At 39.9% G+C, this 19,481-nt stretch overlaps 1 protein-coding gene across 6 annotated transcripts in view; it reads left to right on the top strand.

Annotated features, from left to right (window-relative positions):
• Positions 1-19,481, top strand: part of FAT3 (FAT atypical cadherin 3) — a 396,115-nt gene that overhangs the window by 76,680 nt on the left and 299,954 nt on the right. For all 6 annotated transcript variants that reach the window (XM_088051032.1, XM_088051035.1, XM_088051033.1 and 3 more), the window contains one exon: positions 10,474-13,785. In XM_088051032.1, the coding sequence (XP_087907158.1) occupies positions 10,491-13,785 (3,295 nt within the window). In that variant the 5' untranslated portion in view covers positions 10,474-10,490. The remainder of the gene's footprint in view (positions 1-10,473; positions 13,786-19,481) is intronic.

Below are 19,481 nucleotides of genomic sequence, written 5' to 3'. Positions count from 1 at the left end.
TTTTGAGTGGTAGCCGTGGCAGTGGTAGTGAGAAACACAACTGTATGACCCTCTGTTCTGGGAATTTAGGCCATAAATGCTGGTGAGTATTGCTTTGTGAAGTAAAGAGGGGGGAAGCTTTCCTGCCCTAGGTTTTGCATGTACCAAGGGCAGCATAGCAAGGCAGTGAGAGCTGGAGTGTGTGGGAAGGGTTTCCTGTGCAACCAAGAACAAGGGGCTTGAGATGCTGTGCCTGTTTCCTCCTCTGGAAATGGGCTACATGTGTGCACTAACGTGACCTTCAAGCATGCGCGAAAATCAGGGACCTCATGGGCAGTGCTGCCAGCACAGGTGGAGGCACTTTGCAGTTGAAGTTTTTGTGACAGCCACTGAGTGTGGGTGCCTCAGAGAAGTCCAGTACCTATAGGGTACTATGCGTATCCCCTATGGGGATTTCAGGAGGTAGATAGCAGTCTGCCATGGAGTTCATTCGTGCTTCCCAATGTGCCTGATGGTGAGGCTCTCCATGAAGCCTGGGCTGCTGTGCTTGTTTAAAGTGCATTTCATAGAGGAAGGGCAGGTTGTCGATCTGTATGGCTGTTTCCCCTGGTTATCAGTGCACTGCTCCTGTAGATATTTGAGGAATATGCTTCTCCAGAGGGAAGCATGGAGCTCTGTTAGTGAGGAGAGCTAAAAGAAAACTGAGCTACTTTTTTCTTCTTTTTTAGATTTTGTATGATTTTGACATTTGAAACTGCATCATAAATAGAAATACACTTTTTCTGAGGTTCTGCCTCTCATGCCAAATATTTTAAAGGCACTTTTCCAAGGTGATTATCAAAAATCTGCATTAAGAGATACCTCATTTAATCTAACATATGCTGATTGCCATGAAGATATTTTCAGCGGATACTCTGCCATGGTGTCTGTTATTCTTCAAGACATAAATAACTGCTGGACTGTAGATGAGTCTGTGGGTAACTGGCGGCTTATGGGTAACCTCTTTTCTGGCAGAGAAATAATGGGTTGTTTGTTCCTCCAGTTAAAGTCCTGATGTGTTTTGATGTTTCTGATTTACATTTTTAGCACTGTTCCTGATACCATTCAGTGTTCTGTGAACACTCTTTAAACTTGGTGTTTATTTTGGAGCGTTGGTTTTCCAGCAAACAAATATGTGATTAGCAATTAATGGTTTTGCTATAAATAAACAAAAGCGAACAGTTCAGCTTTAAATAGTGATCTCTGCTCTGTGGAGCTTTTAATTGAGCTGTGCCTGCACAGTTGAACCTTTCCAAGCACGCAACTGGCTTTGTGGGACTCTCAGCTGTGGTGACTGAACTGGCCGAGTTGGAAAGCTGAAGCTGTGGTGGTTTGAGTTAATGTATGGTTAGCTAAAAAGTGGTTATCGTCTCCAAATATCTATGCATGAGCCGACCATTGGAGGGGGGAAGAATCCTGGCTTCGGTACAGATGAAATGTTGGAATGTGGAAGGAGTTCCAGCTTGCTGAAGACTTCCAGTGCTATGCTTTTCCCTTGAGGGCTGCCCTCTGGGTGGTGGTGACTGGTGGAGGTGGCACCCGAGGTGGTACCAAAGGCTCTTCCTCACAGCCAAGGCAGATCTGTCTTTCTGAGTGCCACAAGCACTCCCTTGTGTGCATCAAAAACAGTATGTTATTATATTCCCTTCAAAATAATTGGATTTAGCACCTTGTATGGATTTGGGCATTTCTAATGCAGATAGCAGTCCAAGGTCAGCTTTGTTGGAGAGCTTTCCTGCTCTGCAGTGTTTGAACCTTAACACATGAGCTGCAAGGAAATTTCTAGGTTTCTCTCTGAACTCTTAGGTTTAAGGCTGCCTCCATCTACTTTTCTGTTTCCCATCTGATGTCTGCAGTGTGTATTCCACTTATCTGAAAGTGTGATTTATTTGACCTGATGTAGCTGTTCAATGTTTTTACTTAGGCAGGTGAACAAACTACTATGGCCTGAGCTGGATGTAATTTTAAAAAGTAATGGCAATGGTCCTCTCTCTAAATATGGTCTCTTTGAACAAATGTCAAACCTTCTGATTTTTTTGCAGAAAAAGTTGGAGAGCAGCCCGCTGTATTTATCAAATCCTTTTTTTTTTAATTTTTTTTTTTTTGTGGACAGTTGTAGGCTCTTACAATTTTTCCAGGTTTTCAGAGACTTTTATCAGAGGGCCACTGAGAGGCAGATTTTGAGGAGCTGGCTTTCAGAAAGGTGGCTGCTCTGCAGTGCCTAGCAGGCAGACCCACGCAGATACCCTCTAGTTGGTTGTAGACAGCTCCACTGTGTTGCTCCAGAAGCAGCTCTGTGCTATGCCTGTGACACAGCAGCAAGTGCCAGCAGATTCCTGCCCTACCAAAAGAAAAATGTTCATTGCTAAATCAAGGTTTTGTTCTCAAATCTCAAACTTGTTGAGAATCTCAATCAAAATATTTTCTCCTTCCACTTTCATCATGATCTCTTTCTATTGCTGTGTGTCACAGCTCTCCTGAAGAGAAATGGCACTGCAAAACCAATAATCCAATTCCTAGCCTTAAGAAGGAATTTTTTTTCTTTCTTTCTTCCTGACTAGGTTGGTGAGGTCTAGCTAATTCTCAAGTGGTTGCTCTGTTTAATTGTGTTTTTATTTAAGGGCACCTGGCTATATTCATATGTCTTTTTTGGTATAGAGTGAAAAGCTTTATCCTGCAGTCTCTTTGGACTATGATGATTTTGATTTGGCATCTCATAATCATAGAACAATAGAATGGTTAGGTGTGGGAGGGGTCTTTAAATATCTTCTAGTCCAACCTGATAGTATTTTCCCTTAATCTCCATTTTATATTGTCCATTTTACATGGAGCTGTCAATGGTGAAGAAGCTTTTGTGAATGCATCTCTATTTTCAGTCTCCTTTCATTTGCCCATCTATAAAGGTCTGGACCGTTTGAGCTCCCCTGCCTCCCCACACAGAGTGTCTGAGGGAGATATATAGTATTTTTTTTCCACTGAGAGTAACAGCTTACTGCTGTCCTTATACCTACATACCTATTTATGGCCCTGGAAACAGTAGTTGTAAATCTCATGGACTTCTTTCTTACTCTAAACTATATCCAAATAGTTTATACAAGCCTCTGCAAGCTGTCAGGAGGAGTATGTGCAGTATCCCAAACACAGAACAGACTGGAGGCAGCAACCAGCAGCAGCTGGGACTAGCAAGTGTGAGTTTGCAGGAAAACAACCATGGAAGAGAGTTCATGGTGTGAACTGAGCCTTGTGTTGCATAGGTAGAATATGCTTTTTTAGCTGCAGGTACATCACTTTCAAATCAGTGATGCAGCTCAAAAAGGGTTTATTTCATTGCTGTTTTCCCAGGTATTGTAAAAAGTTGGGATTCAGATTGCTCTTGGGTTTTGTGCAAAGACTATCTCATCTCAATTGTATTATTATTAGTTATTCTTCTTCTTACTACTACTACTACTACTATTATTAGTGTTGTTATTATTTATTAGCATTATTATTTGCATTATGGTAAGGGCAGAGTTGCAAAAAGCCCAGTCAAATCACTGCTCAGGCCCCACTGTATGCAGCTGGAATATGCCCCATGGTGGTCTATGGTCCTGCTTCTCATCCTCAGCAGCCTTTTTCGGTGTATGAGTATAGCTTTTGCCCCTAAGGATCAGAGGTGCAGCTTGGGAAAAAGCTGGCTGTTTGGAGGGGATCCAAATTTACTTGTGGTGGAGGGAGAGCTAGGGAAAGACTAGAAGTGACGGGAGTGGGACTCATCAGTGCTGGATTTTTTCTGCTGACATGGTACCTTGAAAGAGCTTTCAAACTAGGACTCCTTGGACTGGTGTCAAAGTAGATTTATGAATAAAACGTAAGTGGGAAAATAAAAAAAAAAAGGAAGTCCAGTTAAGCAAGAAATAGTATCATTGAGTGTGTTCCATTAGGAAACCCCTATGAAAACAACTAGCTCATTTTAAAACTGCCCAAATGCATCCCCATTTTACAGTGACTAAGAAGCAGGAGCCAGGGGGGATTTGAGATACACAAAGCGTGAAAACCGGATAGCAGCCTTTGTTTCCCTGGAGCCAGACCACCAAGGGACAAGCTCAGATCCTTTGTAAGGTGGCTCCCAGGAATTCACTTTTGACAGATCTCACATGGCGGCAAATTATTCCTCCCCCCTCCTCCTACATTTTCCTCAAGACGCGTTTCATCCTGGAGGGGAAAGGGAGAGTCCGGGAGACCCTTTGCACCCTTTCCTTGGGAAGAAAAATGGTGCTCGGCTCCTGCTCGCAAGTGGAAGCATTTGCTGATGAACTGATACTTGGCAAAAATTGGTGTTGTATGGAAAAAAATCCCCAGCACCTGCTAGGAAAACAAAGTTATTCATAACATACGGCTGGGTGGCTAAATCTTCACTTCCTAGGGACGGCCTGAATTACACTTGCTACACGCTGAGTGGCCTGTCTCCCGTGTGGAATGACATGCAGGCAGCAGGAGGATTTGCAGCTCTGAGAAAGGTTAGGATTTATAGTGCTGTCTCTTGCAAGGGCTTACTCTGCAGAAATGATCATTTTGTCTTCACCTTCTCTTTTGGGGATAAACACATCATGATATAATCATATATATGGAAAAGCAGATCTTCATGCTCTTCAGGGAGCAGGTAGCTCCATGAATATATCTCCTGTTGTAAATCTGTCGGTGTCAGTAAGGTTTTTTTCGCCTCCTGCCTAGACTGAAACACAAATCTTTAATTCATTTCTGTATGGCACAAGTTCTGAGTTCTCATTCTGTATTCTGATTTCTTTCCTGGCCAGTAAATTGTTAGCCTTTCCTAGCTGGGTGAATTATTGTGGAGTGCAAGGAAGTTGTCTGGCTAGGGGAGGTGTTGTTCAAACACACTTTTTTCCCTTACTCAGTATTCATTTGACAACATACTAGTGATATTGCCTGTGTAATGAGAGGAGAGCTAAAAAAATCCATGTGTCTCTCTAGCCTGTGCTTCAGCTTTGCAGGTAGAATGACACCCTGGTCTTTAAACTCCTAGATCGATATCTTCCATATGCCAGAGTAATAATTTCTATGAGTTTGGAAGAGTTTTCAGTGGCTCTGTGGTATGGAAGAGACTTCTTCTGAGAGGGCACTGACCTACATGGGCTCTCACTTCCTGATTGCAATATTGACAATGGATTTATTGTCAGGTTTTTTTTTGTCGCTGATGCACCTTGATGCAAGCCTTTCATAGGTGACAACTACAAACCTACCACAACTCTTTGCAATCTTCCTTGTATCCTTTTTGCAGATCCTCATAGCCTGGCCATGCAGAACTTTTGTGTAGTCAAATTGCTGTTGTTGGTAGAAAATAACACTGAGAAGAAGAGGTTTCATGCCTTGTGTGTTGATGGTTAGATGATGAGCATAGATTAGCTGTTGCTGGTGTTGACGTTTGAGTGACAGGAGGTAACTAGAAAGATTAAGACCACTTCCAAACAAATCAAGAGCTTGTGTTCCTGCAGCAGATGCATGACTTCTCTACCTACTATTTAGACTATATGTGCATGTGATGTTACTGATCTGCTTCCTAAAAACACCTTTACATTTTTAAATATACTTTTTTTGCTGAAAAGCTGTTTGTTTAGTAAAATTTAAATAGCTACAGTTTGAAAGAGAATTGTGACATCTCTCTCAGGGAAGCAATAGTAATTTAAAATTGTTGTATATGTCCATACCATGAGGTCTCCAGTTCTGTCCTATGTGAGGAGACATGCTTCTTTACCCAGCTTCACCAAGAGAAGTGCAAATTAAGATGAAAACCTTTCAGTCAAGGTTTCTTGACCCCTTTTTTTTCTCATATGTGTGCATGCATAAAAACCTCAACTCTCAGAAATTTACCTGAAGTTGATAAACTGTTTTTTCTTCCTCATAACCCAGAGGACCTGTATATGAGCTCCATCAGGTTGTTCACCCTTGGTTGAGTGGAGCTGGAAGTTGCAGCACAGATGGGTTTCTTTTGTCTTCAAAGGACACGTGAAAAAGTCCTTACTGGTTGTTTTGTATTAGCTAGTCACATTGCCTGAATTAATTTGCCTAATGGCCAATTGCAAACATGCTCTCAGAGTATAACTGTTCTTGGAGGCAAAGTAGGGAGAGAGGAGAAGGCTCTTTTGTTATCCCTTCTGTGGCCTGCTAAAAGCTTATTCCTCCTGTTTGCTTAAGAAATTTGCCTGCTGTATTCCTTATATTCTATAAAAGACCTTTTAGCTCTTGTTGACCCAAGAGACATATGCACTGTTTTCTTTTTCAAGTATTTTATGGTGTGGAGGTTTTTGGAACTAGAAAAATTAGCCTAGGGAGAAGGAGTCAAACCAAGGAACAGATAGCAGTTGTTTCATATCTGCATGTTGAGTTAGAGCCACATTTTTGGTGTGCTGGAATCCTGGAAGTTCCTGGGACTTCAGTCTTCCTCCTCTGTCTGATGGGGTGTTATGTTTGGATGCAGCCCAGACTGGAGGTTGCCAGAGCTGAGATGAGATAAAGGGATGATGGTCATACCTCTCTCAATTCCTCTTAGGAGCACCAGCCACCTGCAGGTCCTTGCAGCTATTCTGCAAGGTTTGGGTCACACAGTTAGTCTTTCTTCAAGGAGCAAAGGAAAATAACTCAAATGATGAACTGAATTTAAAATCATAGGGTTCTCCATGATGTTCAAGTTTATTTCAGAGTATTAAAAATCAAGACACACTGTTCTATTTCTCCATTTTTTTCCTTCCCACTTCAAGGCCAGAGTATTTAATGAGAGCTAAAGTAGAAAGATTCTGGACTCCTATATTGTGTTATTTTTTTCACCTCCTTGGGTAGTTGGAAGGAATTTGTTTCCTTTTAGTCTTTGCTGCTGTTGTAGAGCAGTTCTCTCTCAGAAAGCTTTTTCCTTTTCCTTTTTCCCTGTTCCCATTTCTCTTAATTTCCTTTCTTTTTTCCCTTTTTTTTCCTTCATACTAACCGTGTTGAACAGTATTAGGGAATTTTTTTTAGTAGCTCCTGCCCAAACGTTTTAAAATCAAGGAAAAGTAATCACAACCTTTCTCTTCACTTCAAACATAGCATTTTTTGACAAGAAGTGCCTTTAAAGAAATGCCTCCTAATTTATGGCGGGTTGCTTTGTACTTTGTTTCTGAAACCTATCTCGTTACATTTCCTGTGTGTTAAGTATGTATGTGTTCTGAGCTCTTAAAAACAAATATCCCAGAAGAAAGGAATTCAGTAAATGAATAAAACATTTCTTAGGTTGCCCAAGTGGCAGCTTAATAGCTCATCCATTGGGACTTTCATATAATGTAATGATGATGGCCATATAAATATATGGATAGATGAATAACTTCAATAGGGAGCTTGTTACAACTCTGCATACCACATTTGAGATGATATCAAACTCTGAAAGTGCTGCCTGATGTGAAGGTCCAATTTTTCTAGTGCCAACCATGAAATTCTACCTAAAAGTACACAATCTGTGTTTCTGTGTTTCCATATGTACACATAGCTAAAACCTGCTTTCAACAGCACACACACACACACACACATGCATATGCTGCTTCTAGGTAGGATTTAGTGTTTCAGGACTGATACTGATTGCAGTGAAAATCTAAAACTTTGTGGGCTATTGACATGGCTGGGTTTGCAGCAGTGTGTTTGAGATTAGGTCTTAGCCCGTTTTCTTTAAAAATTATAAGATAAATGGAATAGGAGCATAAGGTTGTCATGTTATATTGCCTAGGATTTACACAACTTTTTCATTAGGTTCCCCTAATCATGAAGCTTTGTAAATATCTGCTTTGATACTTGTCTGCCGCTGCAGTCTGTAACCTTGAGTACGGCCTAAAGTAAAGTTTCAAATTTTTTTTTTTTTTCCTTTTGTAGCAATGATATTCTCAAGAAAACTGATATCCAGTTATGTTTGAGTTGAAAATCTGATGTTGATGACCCTCAAAGGTGGAGAGAAACCAGCTCATGCTGAACTATGGCGTGGCCAGAAGAAACTAGACCACCAAATAAGACATAAATAGGATAAGACAATTCATTTCCTTACTTCAAAGAATAGGAAAATGAATTTCTAGGAAGTTGTTGAACTTCCTAGATGAAAGAAGTCTAGGTGCTTATATGAAATTTAACACCAATCTCTTTTGTAAGCCAGCAAAAATTCTCTCTCTCTTAGCAGGGGGAGAGACAGGTATTGTGGTACAGACAAAGGATGCTGAAGTGCTCTTCATGGAAGGCAGCATTACAGTGATTGTTGATTGTTTCAATAATGCACATCACAGAAGAGGTCCAGCCCTTCATTTTCCCATGAGTTGTCTCATTAGAATTTCTCATTTTCATTGGCTGAATTTCCTCAGCAGTTTATTGTATGTTGTGTGTCTATATGTGTATATATATGTATGTATATGTGCATATATATATATATATGTATATATATATATATATATAAATACAACTAGCATCATCTCCCACACTAGTCTGAAGCAACAGCTTTTAGTGTCAGTACTCAAAAGTGATCACATAAAAATAAGGGACTTCGATATTTTCATATTGGCGGATTAAATTGTCAAATGTTGTGCTGAAGAATAAGGTGCCACTGCTAATCTTTCAGCTGAATGAAATGGCAACAACAATAAAATAGTATTTCCTAGATGAAGTAGAAGAATTCCACCCTGGGGCTTTGGAGGTCAGCCTAAGCATGGGGAGACCTGTTCCCTCATGTACCCCAAGCATATTGGAGAATTGTGGTTATTTGATGTATGAACTGTATGGAACAAGATGTTAATCATAGGATTCACATGCTATGTGCACATTAATTGTGGAGAATTGTGGTTATTTGATGTATGAACTGTATGGAACAAGATGTTAATCACAGGATTCACATGCTGTGTGCACAATAATTGAGTGAGCATATTCAGAAAAGGAACTGCCATAAATGAAGTTTGCTGGCTTCTGGGGAATGCAGGTGCAGAAGGTGATACAATCTTACATTTTTATTATCTTTTTTAAAGAGTTTATTTCTTCTTATTATTCTTTTTGTTTTTTCTTAATAAAATATAAAAGAAAATAAGAAGAAAATAAAGACAAGGAGAGAACTGCATGTGAAAATAAGTGTATTGAAAGATGAGGGCTTTGACAAACACGTGGGAGAATTTACCAAATTGATCAGTTTGTTAAACAATGAGATACAGATTGTGGGATCAGGAAGTTAAGTGTTGTGTGTGGACATTGCAATATCAGTATGATAAATTAATTGTTTTTAGTACTGAAACTGCAGTAGTTGCTCCATTACATTGATGGTGATAAGTAATACAAGTTCATATTCCAAAACATGCATGCAATTTATAAATCTCTTTGAGAAAGTTGAAATCTTGTTGGAAGTTTAAATTAACCTGTGTCATTGATAACTTTTCCTATCCTTTTCCTCCCAGTATTCTAGCTTGGAAAATAACTACATCTTCAAGTAGCTTTTAAATGACAATGAGAACAATGTGTCTGTGCAGTGGGCCTTTCAATAATTGCCTTTTAAAATCGATTTTTAAGATTTTTCACAAGTAGCAGTGCATGTACTCTGTAACAAAGATACTTATTCCCGCTGCTTTATGGTAGCACCTGCCTAGTTTCCTCAGGCTCCTTTCCTCTGCTTTCAAGGAGGAAGTGATAAGGAGGACTTGGCTCCCAGCTTCTGCAGTACCCTCCAGCAATCTTCAGCCAGTGCCTCCACTTACTCTGTCTCTGCTTAACCTCACAATTTAGATTCTTGAAGTGAGGCACTGGGCCTTTTCTAAAGGTATCTGTATTTAAAGTAGTGACTGCATAATGACTTTCTTACTCTGCTTGTTCTTGGTGGCTCAAATTTAATCATTCCTAACTGACCATAAAAAAAAAAAATAGTAACATTTGACTATCGCAGTGCTACATACATATGAAAATCCTGTCTCTCATCCAAACATTGGGACTGAGAATGAATTTTCCAATATACTCTGAAAACAAACAAGTTAGGATTAGTTGGAGCTGCTGATAAATAAGAAAAAACAATTTCTGTATGTGGTTCATACTTCTACATAAATTTTTACAAATATGTGTGGTGGATTTTAATTTTTTTTCACTGTGATTATTATTCTGTGTGCCTGTGTACATGGATGTCGTAGGGTCTTTTATATTTAAAAAGTGTGCATACATACATATATTTTGCTTTATATATATATATATATATGCATATATGTGCACATGCATATGTACTGCTCAGATAGGTGTTAAAATACTCAGAGCTGGTGTGATTGTATGGGTGTGTTTACAGTCCCTCCCTTTTTAAATATGTGGTGAATTGTTATTACATAGATTTTACTTTTGATTAGAAATTTACTAAGTAATTTGGACATGTCACTTCACAGTACAGTTTTTATCTCTTGATCAACTATTTCCCGTTTTCTCTCTCTGTCACAGGGTGAAAGAATGATGTGATGGATGTGAATATGGGCCGCTGGTCAGGCTCACGGCTACCTCCGTCATGCCTTGCCCTTCTGATTGTCAAGTTCCTGGCCTGCATTTGCCAGGTGGCTCACGGGACTGTCCCGCTTGGCTTTCACTTCACACATTCCACTTACAATGCCACGGTGTACGAGAATTCCGCAGCCAGGACCTATGTCAACAGTCAGACGAGGATGGGCATTACCATGGCTGACCTTTCATGGGATATCAAGTACAAAATAGTGTCTGGTGATGATGAGGGCTTTTTTAAAGCAGAGGAAGTCATCATTGCTGACTTCTGCTTCCTCAGAATAAGGACTAAAGGTGGAAATTCTGCTATATTGAACAGAGAAATCCAGGACAACTATTTATTGATGGTAAAAGGGTCTGTCAGAGGAGAGGACTTGGAAACATGGACAAAAGTGAACATCCAGGTTTTGGATATGAATGACCTAAGACCTTTGTTTTCACCAACCACGTACTCTGTCACGATAGCAGAAAGCACTCCCTTAAGGACTAGCATTGCACAGGTGACTGCAACAGATGCAGATATTGGGTCCAATGGTGAATTTTATTATTACTTTAAAAATAAAGTTGATCTCTTCTCAGTTCATCCTACTAGTGGTGTTATCTCCTTAAGTGGCCGGTTAAATTATGATGAGAAAAACAGATATGACCTTGAGATTTTGGCAGTGGACCGTGGGATGAAGCTTTATGGAAACAATGGCGTAAGCAGCACTGCCAAGCTTTATGTTCACATTGAACGTATAAATGAACATGCCCCAACAATAAGTGTAGTAACCCACATTCCCTTCCCATCAGACAAGGAGCCTACCTATGCAGTTGTGAACGTTGATGACCTAGATGAAGGAGCCAATGGAGAAATAGAATCTGTTTCTATTGTGGCTGGAGATCCTCTAGAACAATTCTTTCTGACTAAAGAAGGGAAATGGATGAATGAGTACAAAATCAAAGAAAGAAAGCCTATTGATTGGGACAGCTTCCCTTATGGTTACAACCTCACTCTCCAAGCTAAGGACAAAGGATCTCCTCAGAAATTTTCTGCGGTCAAACTGGTCCACATTGCTAGTCCCAAGAAAGAAAGTATCCCCCTGAAGTTTGAAAAGGAAGCATATGATGTTTTGATCAGTGAATTTTCACCTCCTGGTGTGGTGGTTGCAGTAGTTAAGCTGATGCCTGAGCCTCAGGGTGTGGAATATAGAATATCTCCTAGTGAGGAAGCTGAGTATTTTAAGATCAATCCCAACACAGGCCTTATTACTACTGCTCGTCCTTTGAAAATCATTGAGAAGGACCTCTATGAATTAGAAGTCTATGCAAACAAAGGTGGTGATTTAAAAGCACAGGTTACTGTCAGGTTAGAGGATGCCAACGATCACACTCCAGAGTTCCAGCAGCTCTCCTACAGCTCATTCGTCAATGAGAGTGTCCCAGTGGGGTCCAGCGTTTTGGCAGTGTCAGCAGTTGATGAAGACAGGGGAGAAAATGGATACATCACATACAGTATTGCCAGTCTGAACTCACTGCCATTTACAATAAACCAGTTTACAGGTGTCATCAGCACATCTGAGGAACTGGATTTTGAGTCCTCACCAGAAAGCTATAGGTTCATTGTGAGAGCTTCTGACTGGGGTTCTCCCTACCGCCACGAAAGTGAGGTGAATGTCACCATATACATAGGCAATGTCAACGATAACAAGCCCCTCTTTGAAAAAGTGGCCTGCCAGGGAGTGATCTCATCTGATTTTCCTGTTGGTGGTCACATCACTGCTGTTTCTGCAATAGACATAGATGAGTTAGAGCTTGTGAAGTACAAAATAATCTCTGGAAATGAGCTTGGCATTTTTTATTTAAATCCAGACTCTGGTGTCCTGCAACTTAAAAAATCTCTTGTTAACTCTGGCATAAAGAACAGCAACTTTGGCCTTAAGATAACAGCAACTGATGGGGAGAACTTCGCTGATGCTATGTTTGTTAATATTTCAGTAGTTCATGGGAAAGTGTCTTCAAAGACATTTAGCTGTAGAGAAACTAGAGTTGCTCAGAAGCTAGCAGAAAAATTGCTCAAAAAGGCAAAAGCAAATGTGAAGCTGAACTTGGAAGATGGTTTTCTTGATTTTTATTCAGTCAACAGGCAAGCGCCTCATTTTGACAAATCTTTTCCTACTGATGTAAAGGTTTCAGAAGATCTGCCGGTTGGTGCCACCATCCTGAGGATAAAAGCCTACGATGCTGACTCAGGCTTTAATGGAAGAGTACTTTATACAATTTCTGATGGTAATGTAGATAGTTGTTTCAACATTGACATGGAGATGGGGATACTTAGTGTTCTCATGCCCTTGGACCGTGAAAAAACAGAGCTCTATCTCCTTAATATTACAATTTATGATTTAGGTAATCCACAGAAATCTGCATGGAGACTGCTGACTGTCACTGTGGAGGATGCAAATGATAACAAGCCTGTTTTTTTACAGGACAGTTACTCGGTTAATATTTTAGAAAGTACAAGTCTTGGTACAGAGATTATCCAGGTAGAAGCCAGGGATAAAGACCTAGGATCTAATGGTGAAGTGACTTACTCAGTACTGACAGACACCCATCAGTTTGCTATCAACAGTTCCACGGGAGTGGTGTATGTTGCAGATCAACTAGACCGGGAAGCAAAAGCAAACTACACGCTGAAAATTGAGGCTAGGGACAGAGCAGAGAGTGGCTATCAGCAGTTCTCTGTTGTGCCTCTGAAGGTTTTTTTGGATGACGTTAACGATTGCTCCCCAGCCTTTATCCCATCCAGCTACAACGTGAAGGTCCTTGAGGACCTGCCGGTTGGCACTGTCATAGCTTGGCTGGAAACTCATGATCCAGACCTGGGCTTGGGAGGCCAGGTCCGCTACTCGCTGGTGAACGACTACAACGGGCGGTTCGAGATCGACAAAGCCAGCGGCGCCATCCGCCTGAACAAGGAGCTCGACTACGAGAAGCAGCAGTTCTACAACCTGACGGTGCGTGCCAAGGACAAGGGGCGCCCAGTTTCTCTATCTTCGCTTTCTTTTGTGGAAGTTGAAGTGGTGGATGTTAATGAAAACCTTTATACCCCTTATTTTCCTGACTTTGCTGTCATTGGATCTGTAAAGGAAAACTCCCGCATTGGTACAAGTGTTTTGCAAGTTGTTGCTCGAGATGAGGACTCTGGAAGAGATGGGGAGATCCAGTATTCCATCAGGGACGGCAGTGGCCTGGGGAGATTCAGCATTGATGAAGAAACTGGTGAGTTTTGTTTCTAATTTCTCCTTCATAGAGGTTTTTTTCAAAAGCAGAGCTGAGGCATAATTTTTTTTTAACCTGAACAAGAGATTCAGTTCTTCTTAACAGGCGAGATAAAATTAAGTAAGGATTTTCCAGGCACAGCAATGACATGATTTAATTACCTGCTTACATTCATGACTCTATGGATGTGAAATAATGCCCATTTCTTTTCAGCAGCTATGTGATGACTCCATTTAGAAGGCAGTGATAGTTACAGAATTACTTGCTTACAGTCACTGCATTATCTGTTGATCACTGTAAATTACTCAGGCCACCTCCACAGAGTCATAATACTCATGACCTTGAATCCGGTGTTAAACCAAATGAAAGGAACTAAGGAGCATGAAAGAAAGATTATTTTGTCCTAAAACCTATTTGTGGTCTTGTTCTTGTTGCTGGGGGTCATTTTTCATGGGAGTTACTCTGGAATGACACACCATCCTGTGTAATATGCTTTCTTGTGGCACAGTGTTTGTCAGTAAACTTACGTATAAGGTAGAAATCCAGGGAAATGTTCATAGCTGTATATGACCTGTGCTAGCTTTCCTTTGGTGGTGGTACTATTATAAACATTGATGTCAGAAAGCATTGTTAATATAGTGAAGGTTTTTCAGATGCTGAACTTTATTACCCTACCACGCTATTGGAAAATGTTCAAAATGCTAAATATAAAAGTGTGTTTAATAAAACACTTAAAAGCTAGCTGCTTAAATGTCTGATGGTTGTTGGGAGTAATGGTGCAGCTGTGCACCACTAGAACTAGTGAGGAAATTAGAAAATATTAGTCAACAGTTTCAGAAATGATATTAAATATGTTAGGTCTGTGAGTTTATTGTGGTTTGTATGTCTTCTTCTTAAGCTTTTAATTGAGAATGTGGTATTAAACATAAGATTAAAATGTATGTTTTGGCAAATTCAAACTGTTTAATCAAATGTCAACTTTCTAAACTGAACATTATGAAAAACAGACGACATTACAAATGCTGTGGATCTCATCTAAGTATAAGCAGAGAAAAATATTTTTATTCTATTTTTGCTACAGGCTTGCTGCTACAGCTGTACACAGATGATTGCAGTCAAAACCTTATGTCCAGAAACATCAGACTTGAGTGTCAGAAGTCAAGAGGGCACCTAGTGTAATTTCCAGAAATGTTAGGAGCTCACATATCCTACAGTGCAGATATTAGCAGAAGGCATTCAGGCAACATTATTTAGACATTTGGACATGTGTTTAAATATTAAGCTCCTGCATTTCAAAATTTCATCCTACCTACTTATTGAGTAGAATCAACTTCATCTCAATGGATTCTTTATAAAACACTGGGAGACTGATGCAAATGCTGCAGTGTTGGTACAGAAATCATTTGACATTTTTTGAACTTGAAAGAGCTGATAGGGAAAGTAACTCAGTGTGTGTTACTCATAAGTAAAATAACCAGTTTTTTTACCCTGTGCCTACACTAGTAGAGGTGATGGCGTAGAATAAGTTAGGTCCCTTGTTCAGTAAAGCACAAATCATGTTTTAACGTGAGTGGAAATTGTACTTGGTGTGCCACCTTAAATATACTTACTTTCTTTCCAAAATTGAAATTTATTTTGTGGAGGCAAAAAAAGCCCCAAATCTCCCAAGATGCAAAGATTTTTCTGCCTTCACTCTTTCACAAGTGTTACATGAAAATGAACCAACCTGTGCGATTTCACTTGATTTCACTTAATCATTCCAGAAGAGACTTGATAATCCAGCAGATCAAAAGATCTGGGATTCTTGTTTCTGATTTCCCCAAATGTTGCATACTGCGTAAGCCTTCTTGAAAGCAATTTGAGGATCACTTTGGGTGCAGAGCTGCAGCCATGTGTAGGGCGATGTGGAGGACAGGACTTCAGGGTTACTCCGGGTCATGCTGTTGTAAGCTGAACACAGGATTTGACCTTCTGTGTCAAATAGAATGCAACATTAATACTCTGCTATTGAACTGGTGGCAACTTAAATGCTGCTGAATGATGAATCAGCTTTCTAGCTGTAGAAAAGGGCTTAAGTCACATATTGAATTAATTTATAAAGAGATAGCTGTTTATTTACTTTCAGTACAGTTCATTTGTCACTTTTAAACTCACCAACTCTATTGGCTTATGTTCTGTCTCTCCTGAAATTTGTGAAGGTAAGCAGGAGTGTGAAGTATAAGAAATCAATATTTTTGGCTGCTGCCTTAATGAAAAGATGACTGCAGCATCCATTATAATCATTAGGATATAAACTGGGCCAAATTCATCCTGATGCATGATCAGGCTGGACTGCAAGCGTGTGCTTTCAGCAAAATTCTTCTCAAGTGCATTATTTTTATTTTTCTGAAATACTGCGTGTTAATGATGTTGCCCTGTGTATTGAGTGAGATGTGCTTTTGCTCCCTCAGGCACATTGACACTGAGGAGTTGAAATGAGGAGAAGGAGGCCTTCATGATGGATACACACTGCACCATGCAGCTGCACATTTGTTGTCATGGTGGCTTCTTCCACTACAGATGTATATAGGTGCATCTTGGTGCATCTGGAAAAAATGAGACTCAGGGGAGATCTTCTCACTCTACAACTGCCTGAAAGGAGTTTGTAGTGAGGTGGGGTTCAGTCTGTTCTCCAAGTAACAAGTGTCAGGACAAGAAGAAATGGCCAGGAGAGGTTTAGATTGCGTATTAAGGGAAATGTATTCACTGAAAGAGCTGTGAAGCATTGGAACAGGCTGCCGAGGGATATGGTGGAATCACCGTGTCTGAAAGTGTTCAAAAAGTGTGTGGATGTTGCACTCATAGCTATGGCTTAGTGATGGACTTTGCAGTGCTGGGTTAATGGTTGGACTCTGTGATCTTGGAGGTCTTGTCAAAGTTAAATGATTCTATGGTTCTGTGATCTGTCTCCACCAAACTTGATCTAGCTTTTGGTGTGGGTTCCACAACAGGATATTCTCCATTCAGGTTAGAAGAGTAGATTGCAATCAGCAAGCTTGGGACTCTTCTCTGTATTGGTCCTCATGGATCCTTTTGCACACTGTAAATATGCAAATCTGGGAGCTGTTGTAGTTTGGTAAGAGATGTACCATGGGGTGAGCCTGGAATTTCCTTCCTACAGTGTTGCTCTTTGCCTCATATAGAATTATATATAATATAATATAATAATCATATAGAATTGGTTTGGAAGATTATTGTTGTTACAGCATTCACTGCTAAATATACCAGTTCATACCAGAAGCATAGAAAGTATTTGCCAGCTAGAAGTGTGAATCACTTCTAAATTTGCTTCAGTGGATTTATTTTCCATTTCCAGGAGTCAGAGCCAGTACAAACCTGTAAATAAATAGAAAGTCTCCTGAAGTTGATAGCTCCAGTTCCTGACCTTTCAACTCCATCTGTGGTTTTCCACTACCTTAGATAGAAAATGAAATTTCTCATTGGTTTAGAAGTCAGTCATGATTCATAGCTAAAAATCTGGTTTCAGACTTTTCTAGAGGTTAAAAAAAAATGGAGGAACATTTTTTTATTTCTTGACTGTTGATATAAATGTTGCAAACATGCCATTTAAAAAACATGAACTGAGGAGCATATAATGTGATTCTTCTGTCTCCTGTTCAGAACTGACAGGGTTTTTTGGGGTGGGTTTTTTTGTTTGTTTTTTTGGGGTTTTTTTTTATGTTCCTTTTCTTGGAATACAGATAGGTAATCTGTTATAAAATATGGTTGTCTACAGTGAGAACTCATCATTGCAGGGTTCTTCAAGTCAACGGAAGGAAACAAGCAACTGGGAAACATGATTCATTTCACCCTAATGTAAAAATATGAAATAAGTTGGGTAAATCATGCTCTAAAAATGTGCAAAGGTGTGAGACTAGCTCAGGTAGAAGTCTACACTGAGTGCCTTGCTTTGGTCAGACATAGCCCATCCCTGTTAACTGTGAACAAGAATATATACTGTCAGCCTTATTGCTAGGTAATTTGTTATGACTCCTCTCTACCAGATTCATGGTTTTAATCTAATTCTAGGAATCACCTTTCATTCCGAAACCCACACATAAGTGCACTTACAGAAATAAAAAGTGGAAAAAAGGTTTTTAATAGTATAGGGGTGAGAGTAATGTAAATAATAGTTGATGAATTTTCATTTTCTGACAATACAGTGTTAGAGCGTCCCACACGCTTTTCTATCTACAGAAATTGATCAATATCTGATATTTTGATTTTGTAGAAGTGACTAGTAACCTTCCTCTTGTGCAACTGTGGTGCTACAGAGAAGCTGGAGCCGTTTCCTCATCTTTAGTACTGCTTCCTGCCTGGTGTGCGTCTCTGCTCTCTTTGCCAGTCTGATAATTGCAGTTCCTTAGAAGAAAATTAGGTAAAACCCACTCCTATAACTCCAGATTGTTGTGACACAAAATGATCAGAAATGTGGCAAAATTCCAAAAATTCCAAAAATTTTGTGGAATGAGGGTGTGCTCTGAGTTTCCATCACAGGTTAGCTCTCATAGTTGTGACTACTCTTGTGGAAATGGTCTCTGTCAGAGGTCCTACACTGCCTTATTCAAAACCTGGATTTTCTTAGCTCTGGTGTATACACCCTCATAGTGCTGATACCACAGCAAAGTGGTGTATTTTTGTTGTTTCAGGAGTTGGTGATGAGTCAAACAAATGGATATGGGTTTATGATACCACCTGCCTTGGGAGACTAAATACCATCTATCAGAACATTTTTTTTCTGGCTGCAGTGAAAATCTGAACAACTAGTGGGAGTTCCTGGCTTCTTGAAAGGTTGAGTTAGATGAGATCAGGCCTAAATGCAGGAATCCTCCTTCTCATTTTTTTTATGATTTGTAGTTCAGCTAAAGTGCATTTTTACTCTAGCTCCACTTTTTAGTCTGGTATCTGTTTCTACATGTAGAATGTAATGTAACAGCCTGGCACTCATAGAGTTTCTTTATTTACCCTTTTGCTACCCATGGATGTGCTGGTAATAAGAAATGATCAAAGTGAGTTCTAGAGGAGGAGAGAGATGAGACAAAATCAGCATCTTCTGCTGCAGGGGCTTCTGTAGGGTTTGTCAGAGTTGGTGGAGCAACATCCTGACATGCAGGGAATTACTAACTCCACGGCACAGGTGGGAAAACTGAAGCAACAAGTTTTTTACTTGCATAGAAACATCTTAAGTCCTGATGAAATGAAACACGAAGATAAAACAGTGGTGTTAATGAAATGCTTACAGGATCTTTAATGTTCTTGCAAATCCCATGAGCACAGCCTTAAGGAGTGCTTTCAGAACTTACTTTATTTCCTAGGGTTGTTCAGGAACCTGAGTACTCTAACTTTCGTTAGAAGTTTAAATTTAGGCATTAGCTGACACTAATTTCTAACCCTGTGGAGTAGCTCTGATAAGATTGCAAGCTGTAGGTGACCCTGTTATCTTAATATCTTTAGGTATTTCAGCCCTGAAATTCACATTAACAAGCCAGTCCTGTCTTTCACAGTGGTGAAAGCTTAAAGGTACTGTTAAATGGAGGTAGAGTTCAAATTGTTACAGACTCCATGGTTTTATTTATGGTGTTAAGGATAATGACCTGATCTTCTGATTGGATACCTCAAAAGTGATAGAAATTCCTGACAAACTGTGGCTGGAGAAG

This window comes from Pseudopodoces humilis, chromosome 2 (genome assembly GCF_049639895.1).
Source record: "Pseudopodoces humilis isolate 2021_Gansu_Grassland_sample_001 chromosome 2, ASM4963989v1, whole genome shotgun sequence".
Classification (NCBI taxonomy): Eukaryota; Metazoa; Chordata; class Aves; order Passeriformes; family Paridae; genus Pseudopodoces; species Pseudopodoces humilis.
Note: the sequence above shows the minus strand (reverse complement) of the source record. Positions and strands in the feature narration are given on the sequence as shown.